General features: G+C 35.1%; 1 protein-coding gene across 1 annotated transcript in view; it reads right to left on the bottom strand.

The window, feature by feature from the left end:
- Window positions 1-17,708, bottom strand: part of LOC149805881 (sodium-independent sulfate anion transporter-like) — a 141,519-nt gene that overhangs the window by 15,390 nt on the left and 108,421 nt on the right. Inside the window, exons 16-21 of the mRNA XM_089950622.1 lie at window positions 16,539-16,597; window positions 16,226-16,297; window positions 13,708-13,758; window positions 6,968-7,067; window positions 4,221-4,288; window positions 450-515 (exon numbers count right to left, since the gene is read on the bottom strand). Coding sequence (XP_089806748.1) covers window positions 450-515; window positions 4,221-4,288; window positions 6,968-7,067; window positions 13,708-13,758; window positions 16,226-16,297; window positions 16,539-16,597 — 416 coding nt within the window. The remainder of the gene's footprint in view (window positions 1-449; window positions 516-4,220; window positions 4,289-6,967; window positions 7,068-13,707; window positions 13,759-16,225; window positions 16,298-16,538; window positions 16,598-17,708) is intronic.

Below are 17,708 nucleotides of genomic sequence, written 5' to 3'. Positions count from 1 at the left end.
ATTTTAGATAGAAATGAAGATATTTTTTGGACAAGTTTCCTTTCTTACATTTTATGGAAGTGTTTTTGTGAAGAAGTAATGTTTGACAATGGGATTTAATACTCATAAAAACTAAGCTGTGCTTGATATTTTTAAGAACATATTAAAACACTATGGCATTTAAAAAAGAAGAATATAATAAAAAAGATATTTAATAAATTGACAGAGAATACTTTTCTGTATTTTCAGAGATAAATGGCAGGTGACACACTAAACTTTCAGCAGGCTGACAGTAGTTTTCTATCAAATGGTAGAATACCAGGTTTCAGAAATATCAAAATAGCAGTACATTAGGATTTGAAAATTTTAACATTTGTAAATGCATGTAAGTACACTGACATACACTGATAGAAGTCCAAGAAGATCTATGTAATGAACACTCTGTTGAAATGGTAATACGGCAATTTTACCTCAATACATGCAAGAACAAAACAAACATCCTTCCGTTTGAAATCTGCAATCAGCTCTGTCAGGCCCTGAAATTGAAATAAAAGTAAGCATCAAATCAAATACAACATTTCTACAGCCTGATCCAACATTTCTACAAGTACACTCAACATTTCTTCAACCTGATCCAACATTTCTACAATTACAGTACACTCCACATTTCTACAACCACATCAAACTTGCTCATAATGGATTGGATACCTCACTGACATAAGCCTATTTACTATCTTTAATCAAAATCTTATCAGAACAATTACTAAAGTGTTGACAACCTCAGCCAATCAGATTGAAGATCAGTATACATTGATCACACTCATAATTTTATTCATCCAAGATTCGATGATTTAAGTCTATTTACCAAATATAACCAAAATCAGGTCAAAAATACTGTTTTCAGAGGGTACCAATTTCAACCATACAGCTGTAAAATCAACTCATTAATGTATGTGCATCTCACTCATTACTAAACTTTAAGATGGTATTGCATAAGCCTATATTCCAAGCTTGATCAAAATTGGACATGGTTTCCATAGTGGTAACAAGCTCAGCCAATCATATGCATTTCTTTATTATTTTTGATTTCACTTATCATTGAATTCATCTGAGATCTTGATGATGTAAGCACATTTAAGCTCAATCAAAATATAATGAGAAGTATGGTTTTCAAAGTTGTAGCAAAGCACAGCAAATGAGATACTGTCGGCTTTCTAATATGCATGGATCAAGCTTATCATCAAACTCGTCTCTGATCTTCAAAACATATACACACAGGTAGAACATCATCTATATATATGTGTGTGTATATATATATATATATATATATATATATATATATATATATATATATATATATATATGTGTGTGTGTGTGTGTGTGTGTGTGTGTGTGTGTGTGTGTGTGTACACACACACACACAGTATTTAGATGACACACTCCTTAAATGGATGTCTTAAAATCAATGCCAGTGCAAGAATCATGAAACCTTAACATTTCCAAGTATATTTAACAAACACAAGTGCTAGACTCTTACTGTTCAGCAACAATCCATGAAACACTGGCCACCATCTAACTTATGTTGTGTATTTCTTCCCTACCAATGTTTACACATGTTTAAATATGTGATGGGACAAAGAAATTAATTGTTGTTACATTATATTGCATTGATTACAATTTAAAGTGAAGATTCTGTTTGATGCTTGACAGTATGCATAGTAGCATAGACAGGATTATTGGGCATGGCATTGTATACTTTAATGTTTAGCAGTGTAGATGGGATCACTTGGGCATGGCAGTGTATATCTTAATGCATATCAGTATAGATGGGATCACTTGGACATTGCAGTGTATACTTTAATGTGTAGCAGTGTAGATGGGATCACTTGGACATTGCAGTGTATACTTTAATGTGTAGCAGTATAGATGGGATCACTTGGACATTGCAGTGTATACTTTAATGTGTAGCAGTGTAGATGGGATCACTTGGGCATGGCAGTGTATATCTTAATGCATAACAGTATAAATGGGATCACTTGGACATTGCAGTGTATACCTTAATGCATAGCAGTATAGACAGAATCACTTGGGCATGGCAGTGTATATCTTAATGCATAGCAGTGTAGGTAGAATCACTTGGGCATGGCAGTGTATATCTTATTGCATAGCAGTGTAGATAGAATCACTTGGGCATGGCAGTGTATATCTTAATGCATAGCAGTATAGATAGAATCACTTGGGCATGGCAGTGTATATCTTATTGTATAGCAGTATAGATGGGATCACTAGGCAGGGATCGTCCTGGGCTTCGCCAATGTCGCAAATTGCGATTTTTTTTTCCTTCTTGGCGACAAAAATATCCCATCTGGCGATTTTTTTGGCGGCATACGTTTTGGTTATTTAATTTGTATGTACAATCATGGATTTGGACTGGACAAATTAAAAGGCAGAACGAAAGGAAGCCACAAACTTGACTAAGCAATGCATTGGTATCAATCTGTTACACAAACAATCCTTTGTTCTTATTGACAACCCCATCTTTACAGTACATTGTTACATCATAATCTGCTTATGCTGACATCTGGGCTGAGTACTGTATGCTGCGATACAGTCAATCATGCTACCGCACTATACCTACAACTGACCGACTTCTGAAGATGCGAATAGAACAGATACAATTAATTGTATGGCTAATCCTTCTGTTTTTTTTTTATAGATATACCAATACAATAGTTTTGCTGAACCTTCATAGAAAACTGATAAGCTTTGAAGTACCGACAACTGTGTATAAATACAAAGCAAATGGAAACAATCTAAATCACAATTACATCTGTCGCCAGTGCAGCATTTTACTCATTGATCTTTTCCTTTTGCCATCAGTCCTGTGTTACGGCTGCAGAGACTTAAACTCCGCAACAAGAAATAGTGAAAAAAAAAAAAAAAAAAAAAAACCAGTTTTGCATAATTAATAATAATTATTTATTTCTCAAAATACAGGAGTGAAAGAATCCCGAAGTTGGGTGTGAATTTATGCTTATATATACGATCCAATATTGCCAGGTGTTGACTCGTGTAAGTTTCATTCATGGGAATGGAGATCCTATTTTTCTTGTCGAGAAAATTTATACAGCATTCAGTGATCATTCTTGGGATTTAGAAAGCAATTCGCTACAAGCTTTGTGAAGCTAGCCATAAAAGGGTGGGGGGCTGCTGAGAGACTACTGGTGTCACCTGTCAGCACTGTACACTGTGAACGTGGATTCAGTAAGATGAACTTCATAAAAACTGACATCAGAAATAAGCTCTGCATCTCATCTCTCGAGAATTTAATGAGAATCAACATGTACAGATGTGAAAAATTAGACTTTGAAACTGCATTCAACAAGTGGGCAGCCCTAAAATCGCGACAGATCTTCATGTAATACTTTGTAACATTTTGTTAATGCTTCTTGTAATTAAAGTATTAACTAATCCATCTTTTGTAATTTTCATTGCCTGTTACATTAATAGACTAAATTAACACTTGGAAAAATGTACACTACTTTTTTTGGCGACACTTTTTGAAAATTGGCGACAAAATATTGAGGTTGGCGATTTTTTGGCGACAGCTTTTTAAAAGCCAGGACCATCCCTGACTAGGGCATGGCAGTGTATACCTTAATGCATAGCAGTGTAGATAGAATCACTTGGGCATGGCAGTGTATACATTAATGCATAGCAGTGAAGATGGGATCACTTGGGTATGGCAGTGTATATCCTTATGCATAGCAGTATGGGCACGTCAGTGAATACCTTAATGCATATTGTTATGGGAATAGCAAAATATGCCTTAATGCAAAGCAGTCTGCATGGGATTACTTATGTGTGGGAATTTATGCCTTAATCTGCTTTGCTGGTGGAACTGAGAAAGCATGGTGAAGTAGCCGTTATGATCAATGCTCAAGGCAATCTGACAGCTGTCATATTTTTTTTAGATACAGAGTTTCATATTATTTGATTTTATTAATGTGAAATTAAATATGATAGTGGTAATTTATGGTTGGTTAAAATATTACTACCTTTGGACATGTCTGGCATATATAAGGGTTTCTTAACAGCTAATACACATATATGAATCTGTTAAAACAGTGTTCAGTTTATAAAGGGAACCTTGCAAGCATTTTTGAGCAAAAATGCTGAAGATATTTTGAGAAAAAAATCACAATTTAAATGGCTATTTCCTGATACAAAGAAATACTCACCTGGATTGAAGTGTAGTCCAAAGCAGAAAAGTGACTACAGTCCACTATCACAGAACCTGGTTTAACACCTGTAATTCATATACCAGTACATAATTAAACTAAAGCATTGTGGAAAAAAGAAACTTGCACAGCAACATACTAACCTCTAGAGAATTGTCAGTATAATTATTGCTAAAATAAGTGGCAAAAGACTATAATCTGAGCAAAAAAAATGGGTAATCTATTATATGCCATAATTACAGGAAACTGTATGAAAATTTAACTTTTATTTTGCAACAAACCTGGATCGGCAGTGGTAAAAATACTTGTCCCAATTGGGCAAAGATCAGAATACAAACACAAGATACATAGACAAATTATTTATATAAAACACAAACTTTAACATGTCTAGCTTTCACTTAATGACTGTAAAGTTAAGTCCTCAAATTCTACAATGAGCATGATGATGTGCTCACTTGATGTGCAGTATTTATAGGTTACTGCATTTGTATGGGAAAATAGGAACGAGTTTTCGGAATGAATACTGCACGAACTTGTGAGTGCAGTATATCCTTCCGACAAAACGAGTTCCTATTTTCCCATACAAATGCAGTAACCTTTTTATCATATGCTCATTTTTTATTCAACCTAAGGTTTAATTATATAAACAAAACACACTACAAGATACAACGTAAATGAATGAATGCTGTATTCCAAACTAAATACACAAGCGCAGATTTGACATTACAAAATGACATCATTATTAATGCGCACATAGCTCCGCCCAGATAAATTTGAACTTAGTCGCACGGTCGACATAACTTTCGAAAAGAAAATGGCGTGTCTAGTTAAAATTGAAATTTGCAGTCATACTGTGAATGACTGGGCATTGCAACGACTTTTCCATTTGATCTGGAGTGAATATATTTTGGTGTTTTGTTTTGATTCGATGAAAGTTTGTGATTTTGGACTGGATTCATCTGTGCAAATTATACATGAAATACATCGGATTAAAGTGGCGTGGGAGAAGTGTGTTTACATCTGCAAATGTGTTTCTGTTTTTGTCACTGAATGTTTGAAATCATAACATGAGGAAAATATGAAGTCTTTCAATTGCAATTTTCAAAAAGACGCTATGGAATTTAATGTGTATTTCATTTTGAGTGCAGTAAGGAGGACGCAATTGTACTTATCGAAATTACAGCACACTTTCGAAATGTGTAATCCAGATTGAAAACCTATGACATGGCTCATGTAATTCGGATTTGCAGAATTAAGAAAAAACATTTTGAGGAAATTCAGGATGTAAAACTGTAAGTATATTTTATTTTGCCATTCTTATCACCAGCTAAAGAAAACAGTATATGCATTGTTATTTATAAGGACCTAATCCGTCATTTATACAAGGTAGCTAGCCTAAATTGGTAACACTGTATCAACGCAAAATGTCAAGACAGCTGGTTTTTTTTGCAGTCCACGAAACATGTTTAAGTTCATTCAGAAACAAATAAACAACCACAACTTAAAGAGCCTCTTTTGCGAGTGTACATGGTTTGTTTACAAATCAAAAGTGCTGGCGTCTGAGTCCATTGTTTATTTACAAAAGAAAGTAGTTCTTTTATTCACGTGAATGCTATATGTGTATTATCGCACACGTTCAGTATCGGGGAATACTGAACGATTCTGTCAATGTAAAGTTAACGGGGAAAAAAATGAGCATATAATAATACATAATCCTCATATTCTTCTTTCTACAGGACAAATTTTGATAAGGGCCAATTTTGGCCTCCAATCATATTCCTATGAATCTCATATAGATAAAAGAGGTCCCTATCTCTTCCTATGAATCTAATATAGATAAAAGAGGTCCCTTCTCTTCCTATGAATCTCATATAGATAAAAGAGGTCCCTATCTCTTGCTATGAATCACATGTAGATAAAAGAGGTCCCTATCTCTTCCTATGAATCTCGTATAGATAAAAGAGGTCCCTATCTCTTCCTATGAATCTCATACAGATAAAAGAGGTCCCTATCTCTTCCTATGAATCTCATGTAGATAAAAGAGGTCCCTATCTCTTCCTATGAATCTCATGTAGATAAAAGAGGTCCCTATCTCTTCCTATGAATCTCATATAGATAAAAGAAGTCCCCATCTCTTCCTATGAATCTCACACAGATAAAAGAGGTCCCCATCTCTTCCCAAAATATGCATTTAATTCATGCCCAGGATCACTTTTAATAATGCAAATCAGCCATTAAAAAGAGTACAGATATTAGTGTTATGACTGAGAGTACAGATTTTAGTGTTATGACTGAGAGCACAGATATTAGTGTTATGAGCACAGATATTAGTGTAATGACTGAGAGTACAGATATTAGTGTTATAACTGAGTACAGATATTTAAGTGTTATGACTGAGAGCACAGATATTAGTGTTATGAGCACAGATATTAGTGTAATGACTGAGAGTACAGATATTAGTGTTATAACTGAGTACAGATATTAGTGTTATGACTGAGAGCACAGATATTAGTGTTATGACTGAGAGTACAGATATTAGTGTTATGACTGAGACTACAGATATTAGTGGTGTGACTGAGAGTACAGATATTTGTGTTATGACTGAGAGTACAGATATTAGTGTTATGACTGAGAGTACAGATATTAGTGTTATGACTGAGAGTATAGATATCAGTGTTATGACTGAGTACAGATATTAGTGTTATGAATGAGAGCACAGATATTAGTGTTATGACTGAGTAATATACCTGACTGCATTTCATCGGTGATGGCTTTTTGGACATACTCAACTGCAGGAAAGGTGAAACCCTGATCAAAGGAGATAACCACATAGTCTGAATGATGTCTCTGCAAAAATAAAAGTATAGCAGTCTTAGTAAATCTTAACAAAGAGTTAAAAAAGTGAAGGTGTTTGAATTATTGTGTGGAAACAAAAGCAGGTTTAACCAAAAATAAGGACCACAACTCTGTGTGTGTCTGTGAGATTTGGATTTTTAACATAGCTTTAACAATTTTTCAGTCATATTGCTATGATGTCTGCAGTATGACAGTTTATAGTGATGTCTAGCACTGGGGCATCATGCCGCAGACATGTAGCATGATGTCTCATTCAGTCACATTATCCTGACACAAGGCCGACCAGTCCTAACACTAACCTCTTAATGCTGAGTGCCAAGCGAGGCAGCTGTTAGTACCATTTTTGTAAGTCTTTGGTATGACTTGGCTGGGGATCAAACCCACAGCCTCCCGCATCTGAGGCTGATGATCACAACTCTGGTAAATGATGATGCTGATTGAGTACTGAAAGATCAAATGAAGCCTGGGTGTCATTCACAGTAAGTTGGATATAATAATGCTGAAAACTAAAAACCGAATTCTGCCATGGATTCATTAATATCAACTGGTGTATGAAATCCGTCAAGATATTTAGGAAATATAAGGAAAACAACTTAACCTAGATCTTAACATGATTTTTCTATGACTGTGACCTTGACCCAGTCAAAGAAGCAAACAAGTATGTCACTAAATAAATTATCTCAGCTTCATAATTATTCATTCTCTGTATGAAGAAAATCCATTTAAGGGCTTTGGAAATATATACATATGAAAAATCTTTAACTCAAAATAAAATGCTAGGATAAAAGGGGCAAGCATGCATGTCACCAAATGACCAGTCTTAGTTTCATAATCATTCATCCCATGTACAGTGTATTAAGAAAGTTCATCAAGGAATTTAGGAAATATAAGCAATGAAAAATTGATAAAAATCTTTAATGCAAAGTTTCTATGATTGTGGCCTTGACCCCAAGGTCAACAGGGCAAACATGCAAGTCAATGAACAAAACAGTCATAACTTCAAACTGATTATTTCACAGTATTATGAAGCTAGATCAAGGGGTTTATGAAATATTAGCTAATGAACAAAACTGAACCAAAACTGAAACACAAATTTTCTGTGATTGGGACCAAGGTAAAAGACGTTACTGAGCATGTTGTGCAATGAATTGTCTTAGCTTCGTCAGGATTAATGCCAAGTAGGATGAGAATCCATGAAGGGGTTTAGGACATATATGCAAATGAAAACTTGAACCAAAACTTTAATTGTAACAGATGCTGCTGCTGCCACTGTAGGAAAATTGACTGCTGTGTGGCTTTGTGCTACCTTGGGCTGGGAAATAATTATGGTTATTCTGCAGAAATGAAAGTGGGTGGGTCGCATAATTAGGGGCTTCAGCTTCCTCAAACAAGTGAAACAATTATTAACTTCATCTGAAAAATATTTTAATGTTCACTGTTTATTTTAAGCTTGTTTTAACACAATAATGTCAATCACTTTCAATTTGTGGGACACCAATTTTTGTGGGTTTTTTGGGGCAAAACTGGACCATGAATTTAAAGTCACAACAAAATATTGAAATTCAAAGCACACTACTGCCTCCAACCTACCATATGCCATGGTAAAGCATACTCATTTGTTTGTTTTAATACCAGTGGTATAGATCATGTTATGTTTATAAAGACGAGGAACACTGGAAATTTATTTATCACATTTCATTATAATTTGCAGTTATCAATTACAAGTACTATAATGTTATTTCAAAAAGCAAATGGAATACAACACTTTTATGATTAATAATGTTTTATCATTTTTCTTTTTTTTCTGATAACCTGGCTGGTTGTGGAGGCACCAATGATGACTTTGTGACAATTTCTCTCCATTTTGCCCTGTTCTCCACTGCTAAGTTCATGCTGGTCCATTCTATGATGTTATCTTTCCATCTTTTCTTCTGTCTGCCTTGCTTTCTCTTTCCTCTCACTGTACCTTGTAGGACTGACCTTGACAGGCCAGATGAGTGTGAGACATGTCCATACCATCTCAGTTTGCATTTCTTTACAGTGGTGAGTAGATCTTCATACAGTCAAATTGCACCTTGGATTCTAATGCGCACCTCCTCATTGGAGATGTGGTCTAAGTATGAGATTTTCAGGATCCTTTGATAAGATCTCTAATGCATGGATTCTTCTCTCTAGTTTTGCTGTATGGGTCCATGTCTCACATGCATGCAGGAATATGGACATGATGAGGGAGTGCACAAGCCTGATCTTGGATCAAAGTGTAATGTTGCCACCCTTCCAAATAGGTGTCAGTCTTGCCAGTGCAGTTGTTGTCTCCGCAATCCTGGAATGAACATCAGATTTTGGATCTACATCAGAGGTAACAGTATCTAGATACTTGAAGCTTATCACTGTGCCCAGCTTCAGTCCATTCACTCTTATTTCATTTTGGATGCCACTCAGGATATGCTTGGTCTTTTCAGCGCTAATCTCCATCCCATACCTTAGTGATGCTTGATTGAAACGGTTCACTAAGGTTTCCAGTTCTTTTTCATCTCCTAGCAGTCACCAATATTATCAGCAAAGCCCAGGCTGGTGACTGTACTGCCTCCAACACTGACACTGCTCCCATCTTCTTCCAAGGCAATGGACATGATCCTTTCCAGGCTGATGTTGAAGAGAGTGGGTGAGAGAAGGCACCCTTGTCTGACTATGACTGGTTCTGGTCCTATGTTGTTACTGATGAGAACTGCACTAGTCACCTTGTGATACATGTTTTCTATTGTACTGATTAGTTTTGTGTTTATATTTTATATCTGTATGGTGGCCCACAAGGCTGCATGCTGCACCCTGTCAAAAGCCTTCTTGAAATCAATGGAGACTTGATAGAGGTCCTGTTGATGCTGCATACACTTTTCACAGAGGTTTCTATGTTAGGCTCTGAAACCTGCCTGTTCTTCAGCAATGGTGTGTTCTGCTTGGGGTTTCATTCTGTTGAGGATGATCTTAAACATAACCTTGCTTGGACGACTGATGAAGCTGACTGTTCAGTAGTTCTGGTGCAGATGCAATTTCCCTCTCTTTGGATGAGTGACGATCGGAGGGACCATGGGGTGGTCCATTCTCCTGTTTGCCTGATTTTGTTTTCAGATTGTTGTGAAGACATCCATCATAAAGGTTCCTCCTACTTGCATAAGTTCTGCTGTTATATTGTCTACCCCAGCAGACTTCCCTTTGTTTGGTGCCTTTGCTGCAGCCTCTACTTCTTCCCTGGGGATTGGGATGTCAGCTCTGTGAGTGGGAAGTTTAGCATAGCCTGGTCTCCAGAAGTCTCCTGGTTGTAAAGCTCTGAACATTATTCTGTAAAGAATCTCTTGATCTTCTGTGAGACTCTTATCAGCCTTGATCTATGCTGTGGTGTTCAACAGGGGTCTGTTCTTGGACCTGTTCTCTTCATTCTATACATTCAGCTGCTCTCAAGTGTCATAGATCATCATCCAGTGTCTCACCAGTTGTACGCTGATGACACCCAAATATACAAATCTAGCCACCCAACTGAAGTTGATGCTATCATCCAAGGTGTAGAGAGGTGCATTTCCAATGTGAAATCATGGATGACATGTAACAAGTTGCAGATGAATAATGATAAAACTGAAGCCATTCTGATTACAATACCAAGACTTTCTCATTCACATCCTTTACTTAACAAACAACAGATATCAGCAACAACAACATTATAGACAGAGACAGTCAGTACAAAACCTACGTGTTACTCTCAACAGTGCTCCCTCACTGCACCAACATGTCATGAACATATGCAAGGCTGCATATCTTGAGCTGAGACGCATCAGCTCCATCTGCAAATATCTTTCATTTGATGCCTTTAAAATACTTGTGTGTTCCTTAGTACTTTCAAGACTGGACTATTGTAACTCATGTCTGTCTGGTTCATCACAATATCTATTCCAGAAACTTCAAAGTTAAAAACACAGCTGCATGGATCATCCTTAGAGTACCACGATTAGAGCACACCTCCCCTGCTCTGTACCCTACACTGGCTGTCCATCCAATCCAGAATCAAACAAAAAATTTGTTCTCTGTGCTACGTTTCACTGATGGGCTCCAGTCCAACATACCTATCCGACCTCACCCGTGTGTACACACCAGCAAGATACTTGCGCTCCTCTTCTGACACTCGTATTCGCATTATTCCCACAATGAAAATGAAGTCATATGGACAACGTTCGTTTGCATACCAGGGCTCAGCAACATGGAACAAATTGCCCACTGAACTTAGACACAAAGACACAGTGATCTCATTCAAGAGTGCTCTTAAAACACACCTATTTCGACTGCAAGAACAGACTTAAAGATCTAATAATGTTTCCTTACTTTAACCCTTTACCTCATAGAGCATAGTGACAAAGTGCAGCACGCTATAAATAGAACACCTGTTACCTAGCCGACCGCATATGCATCGGCCTGCCTGTGAACTATTAAGCAGTGTAGTGTATGTTATGTTTAACAGCAATTTTAACCATTTTACATTTTTGGTACACATCTATTACATGTGGAAAAATTTAAGAGTAAAGTCCGATTGTTATATCTGTGTAATTATTTTTCACGGAAGAATTTTGCATGTGCTTTAAAATCTTGAGAGAACTCGTTTACCATCATGTCAGTGAGGCCGCATGACCAACCGTAGCTGCCATTTCCCATGCTCGAAATTTACATGTTTTTTGTCTGCGTCTACATCACTAAGTCATCTAAATTTTATAATTTATAAAAAAAAATAATTGCTGCCTACATCAATATCAGAGCCTTTACGTTAGGTTATTGAATCTTTCATAGTTGTGATTCTAATCGCGAAAACTTCGTAAGTACTGAATGAAATCCTGCCTGTGAACTGTTAAGCAATGTAGTGTATGTTACATTTAACAGCAATTTTAACTATTTTACATTTTTGGTACACATCTATTATATGTGGAAAAAATTAAGAGTAAAGTCCGATTGTTATAGCTGTGTAATTATTTTTCACGGAAGAATTTTTTATGTGCTTTAAAATCTTGAGAGAACTCGTTCATCATCATGTCAGTGAGGCCGTGTGACCAACCGTAGCTGCCATTTCCCATACTCAAAATTTACATGTTTTTTGTCTGCGTCTACATCACTAAGTCATCTAAATCTGATAATTTATAAAAACTAATTGCTGCCTACATCAATATCAGAGTCTTTACCTAAGTTATTGAATCTTTCATAGTTGTGATTCTAATTGTGAAAACTTTATAAGTACTGAATGAAGTCCGCCACCGCCATTTTGGAGAATGGAGATTACGACCCAGTTACTTTAAATAGCAAATATCGACCAGTGCATAAACAGTGACCACGTGATCTGACATAATTGTCATTCGCAGAAATGAATGTAGTATCTAATAGGTGAATTTTCCCTGAAGGTGGCGCTACGAAAACCAGCTTAAAATGGCTGATGTTTACAGCTGGCGTCTAAAGGCATCAAAAGGGGCTTCCATGCGAATGGAGTAGAGGCGTCAAAAGGCACTTCCATGCGAATGGAGTAGAGGCGTCCAAAGACGCTTGCATGAGGTAAAGGATTAAATATTTTCAACATGTTTTCTGTTATCTAATTTCATGGTGTTTGTTTTTTGTAATCATATCATTATATGTTTTTTAGGTGTTGTCTAATGTTGGAAAGTGCTTAGAACTTCTAAATATTAGGCACTATACAAAGTCCTCATTATTATTATTATTGGTCACACAATCTCTATGACATAATGGCAAACATATTAATGTCTACGTTTTAATTTCTCTTCAGTTTTGAAAGCATATCAACAATCAGTTGGCAAATAATAATTATACAGCTATAAAGATAAGATTTTGTTCTAAAAACCTTTCTAAAGAAAATATTTACATAGAGGATATCTTCTTTTCCTGCATTAGTACCAGATATATTTCATTGTGCTGTACAAAAAACATGGTATTTTAACAAGTGGCAAAGTCACCAGCTAAAATGGTTTTTGCAGCACAAGATGAAATGTATTTTGTATTTATGCAGAAAAAGAACATTTTCTTTTATGTTATTATATACCAAACTTGCTTCCGAATTTATGCTAACTTATCACCAAACCACACCCTCCCCACTTTTAATAAAGCTTACCTCTGATTCCATCACATTTATTGGTTGACTATAAAAACTATTATTGATCCAAGAGAATGGGGGGGTTTGGGATGACCTAATCTGTTGATAATCTGGAAACTATTTTACTTTATTTGACCACAAGTTCGATGTACAGCACAAAAGTTTCTAACGGTGTTGTCAGGGCAGTTCAAGGTACATAACTTAGTAACAAATCCTGACAACTCACACATCTTTCCTGAAGGTAATGCATTTTAAATTTACTGTTCCAGCTCACAAAATGCTCTTTTTTAGTGCTCCATGTATAACTAACCCTATACACATCTGTTACATGGCATGATAGGAAATATTATATTTTCACATGTGAAAATATTAGGATATATACAAATTTTAACATCCTATATCACCAATATTAAACAAGAAGGTCAAAAAAAGAGCAAAGGAATGGTGTTATATTATTTTATATGGTTGGAACTGAACAAAGTATCAGATTTGTATTACCTGTCCGTCTGCCATGATACCCTCATGTAAGTCTAAAGACATTGGTTGGAACTGAAATCAAGTTAAAAATAGTTAACAGAACACTTGATCTTATAAGATTATTTGCTGTCCCATTATTGAAATATGCAATGCATAATCTTTGCACATTTGTAGAGTCAAGGACTATGAAAAGGACAGCAATTATGATGAGTATGAAATGAAAAGAATAGATAAAAGTATCTCCATAGGTAAAAATTCACACAAAAATATAAAACAACTTAAAAAATATCCAACAAAATGTCAAAATTATCTGTAAATTCAATGAAACTCTTCTATATATATATATATATATATATATATATATATATATATATATATATATATATATATATATGTTGTTGCAGATTTCAATAAAGAAAATAAAATTCTGTGGGCAGGGGAGATAAATCAGAGAAGTACTGCAGTTAAGGACACTAATGCTCAAGTTACTAATGCAACTTGAGTTTTACCATCAACATGTCATAGAGATGATAAACTACTTCATTAAACAATCCAAGAACAATACAGATATTGGTGAAATGTAATAAGTCTGCAGTTATTTACTCATACAAGAACAACCCAAACTACTTTCATATTTCCAGGTTAAGCAAGGTAACTTAAAAACAAGACACAACTTAAAAGCCTTGTGAAATTTAATTAATTTTGTTCATTTCAAAAATACTATTTAAAAAAAAAATTCTTGCTTACCTTTGAATGTTAGAAAAAGTTGGCAGACTTTTTTTGAAATAAATTATACGAAGCATACAATATACATTATTTTCTCACTATCCACAACAAGAAACCCCATCTAAGGATATAAATAAATTTATTTTTAAAAATATTTCTTTAGCCTATATTGCAAATACCCATTGATGATCAGTTGGTTCGTTTAAGAAACATCATTAATTACACCATGTTATGGAAATAAGTGCTAAGTGCATTGCCCAAGAACACAAAATGGCAGCTGGCTGGGTAGTGAACCCATGAATCTTGAATTAGGAGTCCAATGCTATAACAAGTTAGCTACTATTTTTCCCATCCAAGCTCATGTGCACATCAAAGGATGATGGTCATAAGGCAAAAACTAACAGACTGACAGTCTAAAGCGATATGGATCATTCATACCAGTATACTGTCATGAGTGATATGGATCATTCATACCAACAGACTGTCTTGAGGGATATAGATAATTATACCAACAGACTGAATCTTGAGTGATATGGATCATTTATACCAACATACTGACAGTCTTTAGTGATATGGATCATCCATACCAACAGACTGAGTCTTGAGGGATATAGATAATTATACCAACAGACTGACAGTCTTGAGCGATACGGATCATCCATACCAACAGACTGTCTTGAGGGATACAGATAGTTATATCAACAGACTGAGTCTTGAGGGATATAGATAATTATATCAACAGACTGAGTCGTGAGTGATATGAATCATTCATACCAACAGACTGTCTTGAGGGATATGGATTATTCATACCAACACACTGCCAGTCTTGAGTTATATGTATCACTGAAATTGATTGACAGTCTTGAGTGATATGGATCATTCATACCAACAGACTGACAGTCATGAGTGATATGTATTATTCATACCAATAGACTGAGTCTTGAGTGATATGGATCATTCATACCAACAGACTGACAGTCATGAGTGATATGTATTATTCATACCAATAGACTTAAGTCTTGAGTGATATGGATCATTCATACCAACAGACTGAAGTCTTGAGTGATATGTATTATTCATACCAATAGACTGAGTCATGAGTGATATGGATCATTCATACCAACAGACTGAGTCATGAGTGATATGTATTATTCATACCAATAGACTGAAGTCTTAGTGATATGGATCATTCATACCAACAGACTGAAGTCATGAGTGATATGGATCATTCATACGAACAGACTGACAGTCATGAGTGATATGTATTATTCATACCAACAGACTGAAGGCTTGAGTGACATGGATCATTCATACCAACAGACTGACAGTCATGAGTGATATGTATTATTCATACCAATAGACTGAAGTCTTGAGTGATATGGATCATTCATACCAACAGACTGAAGTCATGAGTGATATGTATTATTCATACCAATAGACTGAAGTCTTGAGTGATATGGATCATTCATACCAACAGACTGAAGTCTTGAGTGATATAGATCATTCATACCAACATACTGACAGTCATGATATGTATTATTCATACCAACAGACTGACAGTCATGAGTGATATGTATTATTCATACCAACAGACTGACAGTCATGAGTGATATGGATTATTCATACCAACAGACTGAAGTCATGAGTGATATGGATCATTCATACCAACAGACTGACAGTCATGAGTAATATGTATTATTCATACCAAAAGACTGAAGTCATGAGTGATATGTATTATTCATACCAATAGACTGAAGTCATGAGTGAGATGGATCATTCAAATCATAAGTTAAATTTAATTTGTTTCTCTTACCTTTAATTTTGGTCTTGCAACAGAGTACAATATAAAGAGCAGGGACACACCAATGCCTACCAGAATGCCATACTGAAATAATATCATTAAGACTGGTGATAGACAGGCACACAGAGACAGAGTGAGAGGAGTTACATAAAATAAGAAAATGAAAGACAAAGATGGTGAAAGAAAATGAAGATAACATTTTAGCTTAGATTATGTAAAAATCTGATAAAAACTTTTAAAAATTTGAATATTACTTCATCTAGTTAAGTTTGTAACTTTGTCTGTTTCACATTATTTCAGTAGAAGATCAATGTTTTTAACTAACCTCAATTCCTATTACTAGTGATGATATGAATGTAACAAACAGTGGAATAAGTTCCCGCTCTGAAAGGAAAGAAAGTACAGGTTAGAAAAAGATTTCGAGCCATTTTAACAAGAAATTTCTGGGAAAGCATTTTGTCTCCAAATTTTGTTTAATTATTCAGCTCTCAAAACATTTCCAGTCGCAATCTCCAGTTCATGCTCCTTAATGCTGTATCAAACAATTATGCATATCTATAATCATTTCAAAATTGGGAGACTTGAAATTAAAGATCACATGAGATAAAGCTGCAAGATAGTACACATGCATGTACATATGATTTCATTTATGCATGCATCATTACATTCAATCACAAATGCAAGAATAGTGTCACTTAAACTATTAGAAGATTTTGTGCCTCATCTGCAATCAATCTTGTCCTCAAAATAAAGGATAACACATTAGTGTTAATTAGGTATACAATTTATGTAATGAGTAAAACTATATCAGTTATATGCCACATGTCCATTGAATGCATTTGATAAAAAAAAATTTTTATTTTTACTAACACTGATGAACATTAGTTTCAGTTTAAATTATTATATAAACCCAAGACTTAATAACCTTCCTTTTTATCATTGTCAGGTGATCTTATGAACAGTATCATAACTAAATTGTATACTGTAAATTAATTTATTTTCAGAGGAATTAGGGGTTCTGTTGCTTCCATTGAAAAAGCATTGTTGACTGTCTTTTAAAAAGTCATGTATTTAGGAAATGGTCCTATTGCTTCCATTGAATAATCATTGTTCATTGTGTTTTTAAATTCATGGATTGGGAAAGGGGTCCTATTGGTTCCATTGAATAAGCATTGTTCATTGAGTTTTTAAATTCATGTATCTAGGAAAGGGTCCCATTGGTTCCATTGAATAAGCATTGTTCATTGTGTTTTTAAATTCATGTATCTAGGAAAGGGTCCTATTGGTTCCATTGAATAAGCATTGTTCATTGTGTTTTTAAATTCATGTATCTAGGAAAGGGTCCTATTGGTTCCATTGAATAAGCATTGTTCATTGTGTTTTTAAATTCATGTATCTAGGAAAGGGTCCTATTGGTTCCATTGAATAAGCATTGTTCATTGTGTTTTTAAATTCATGTATCTAGGAAAGGGTCCTATTGGTTCCATTGAATAAG

The sequence above is a fragment of the Sinohyriopsis cumingii genome, chromosome 2, assembly GCF_028554795.1.
Source record: "Sinohyriopsis cumingii isolate HCF-2022 chromosome 2, ASM2855479v2, whole genome shotgun sequence".
NCBI classification, from domain to species: domain Eukaryota; kingdom Metazoa; phylum Mollusca; class Bivalvia; order Unionida; family Unionidae; genus Sinohyriopsis; species Sinohyriopsis cumingii.
Note: the sequence above shows the minus strand (reverse complement) of the source record. Positions and strands in the feature narration are given on the sequence as shown.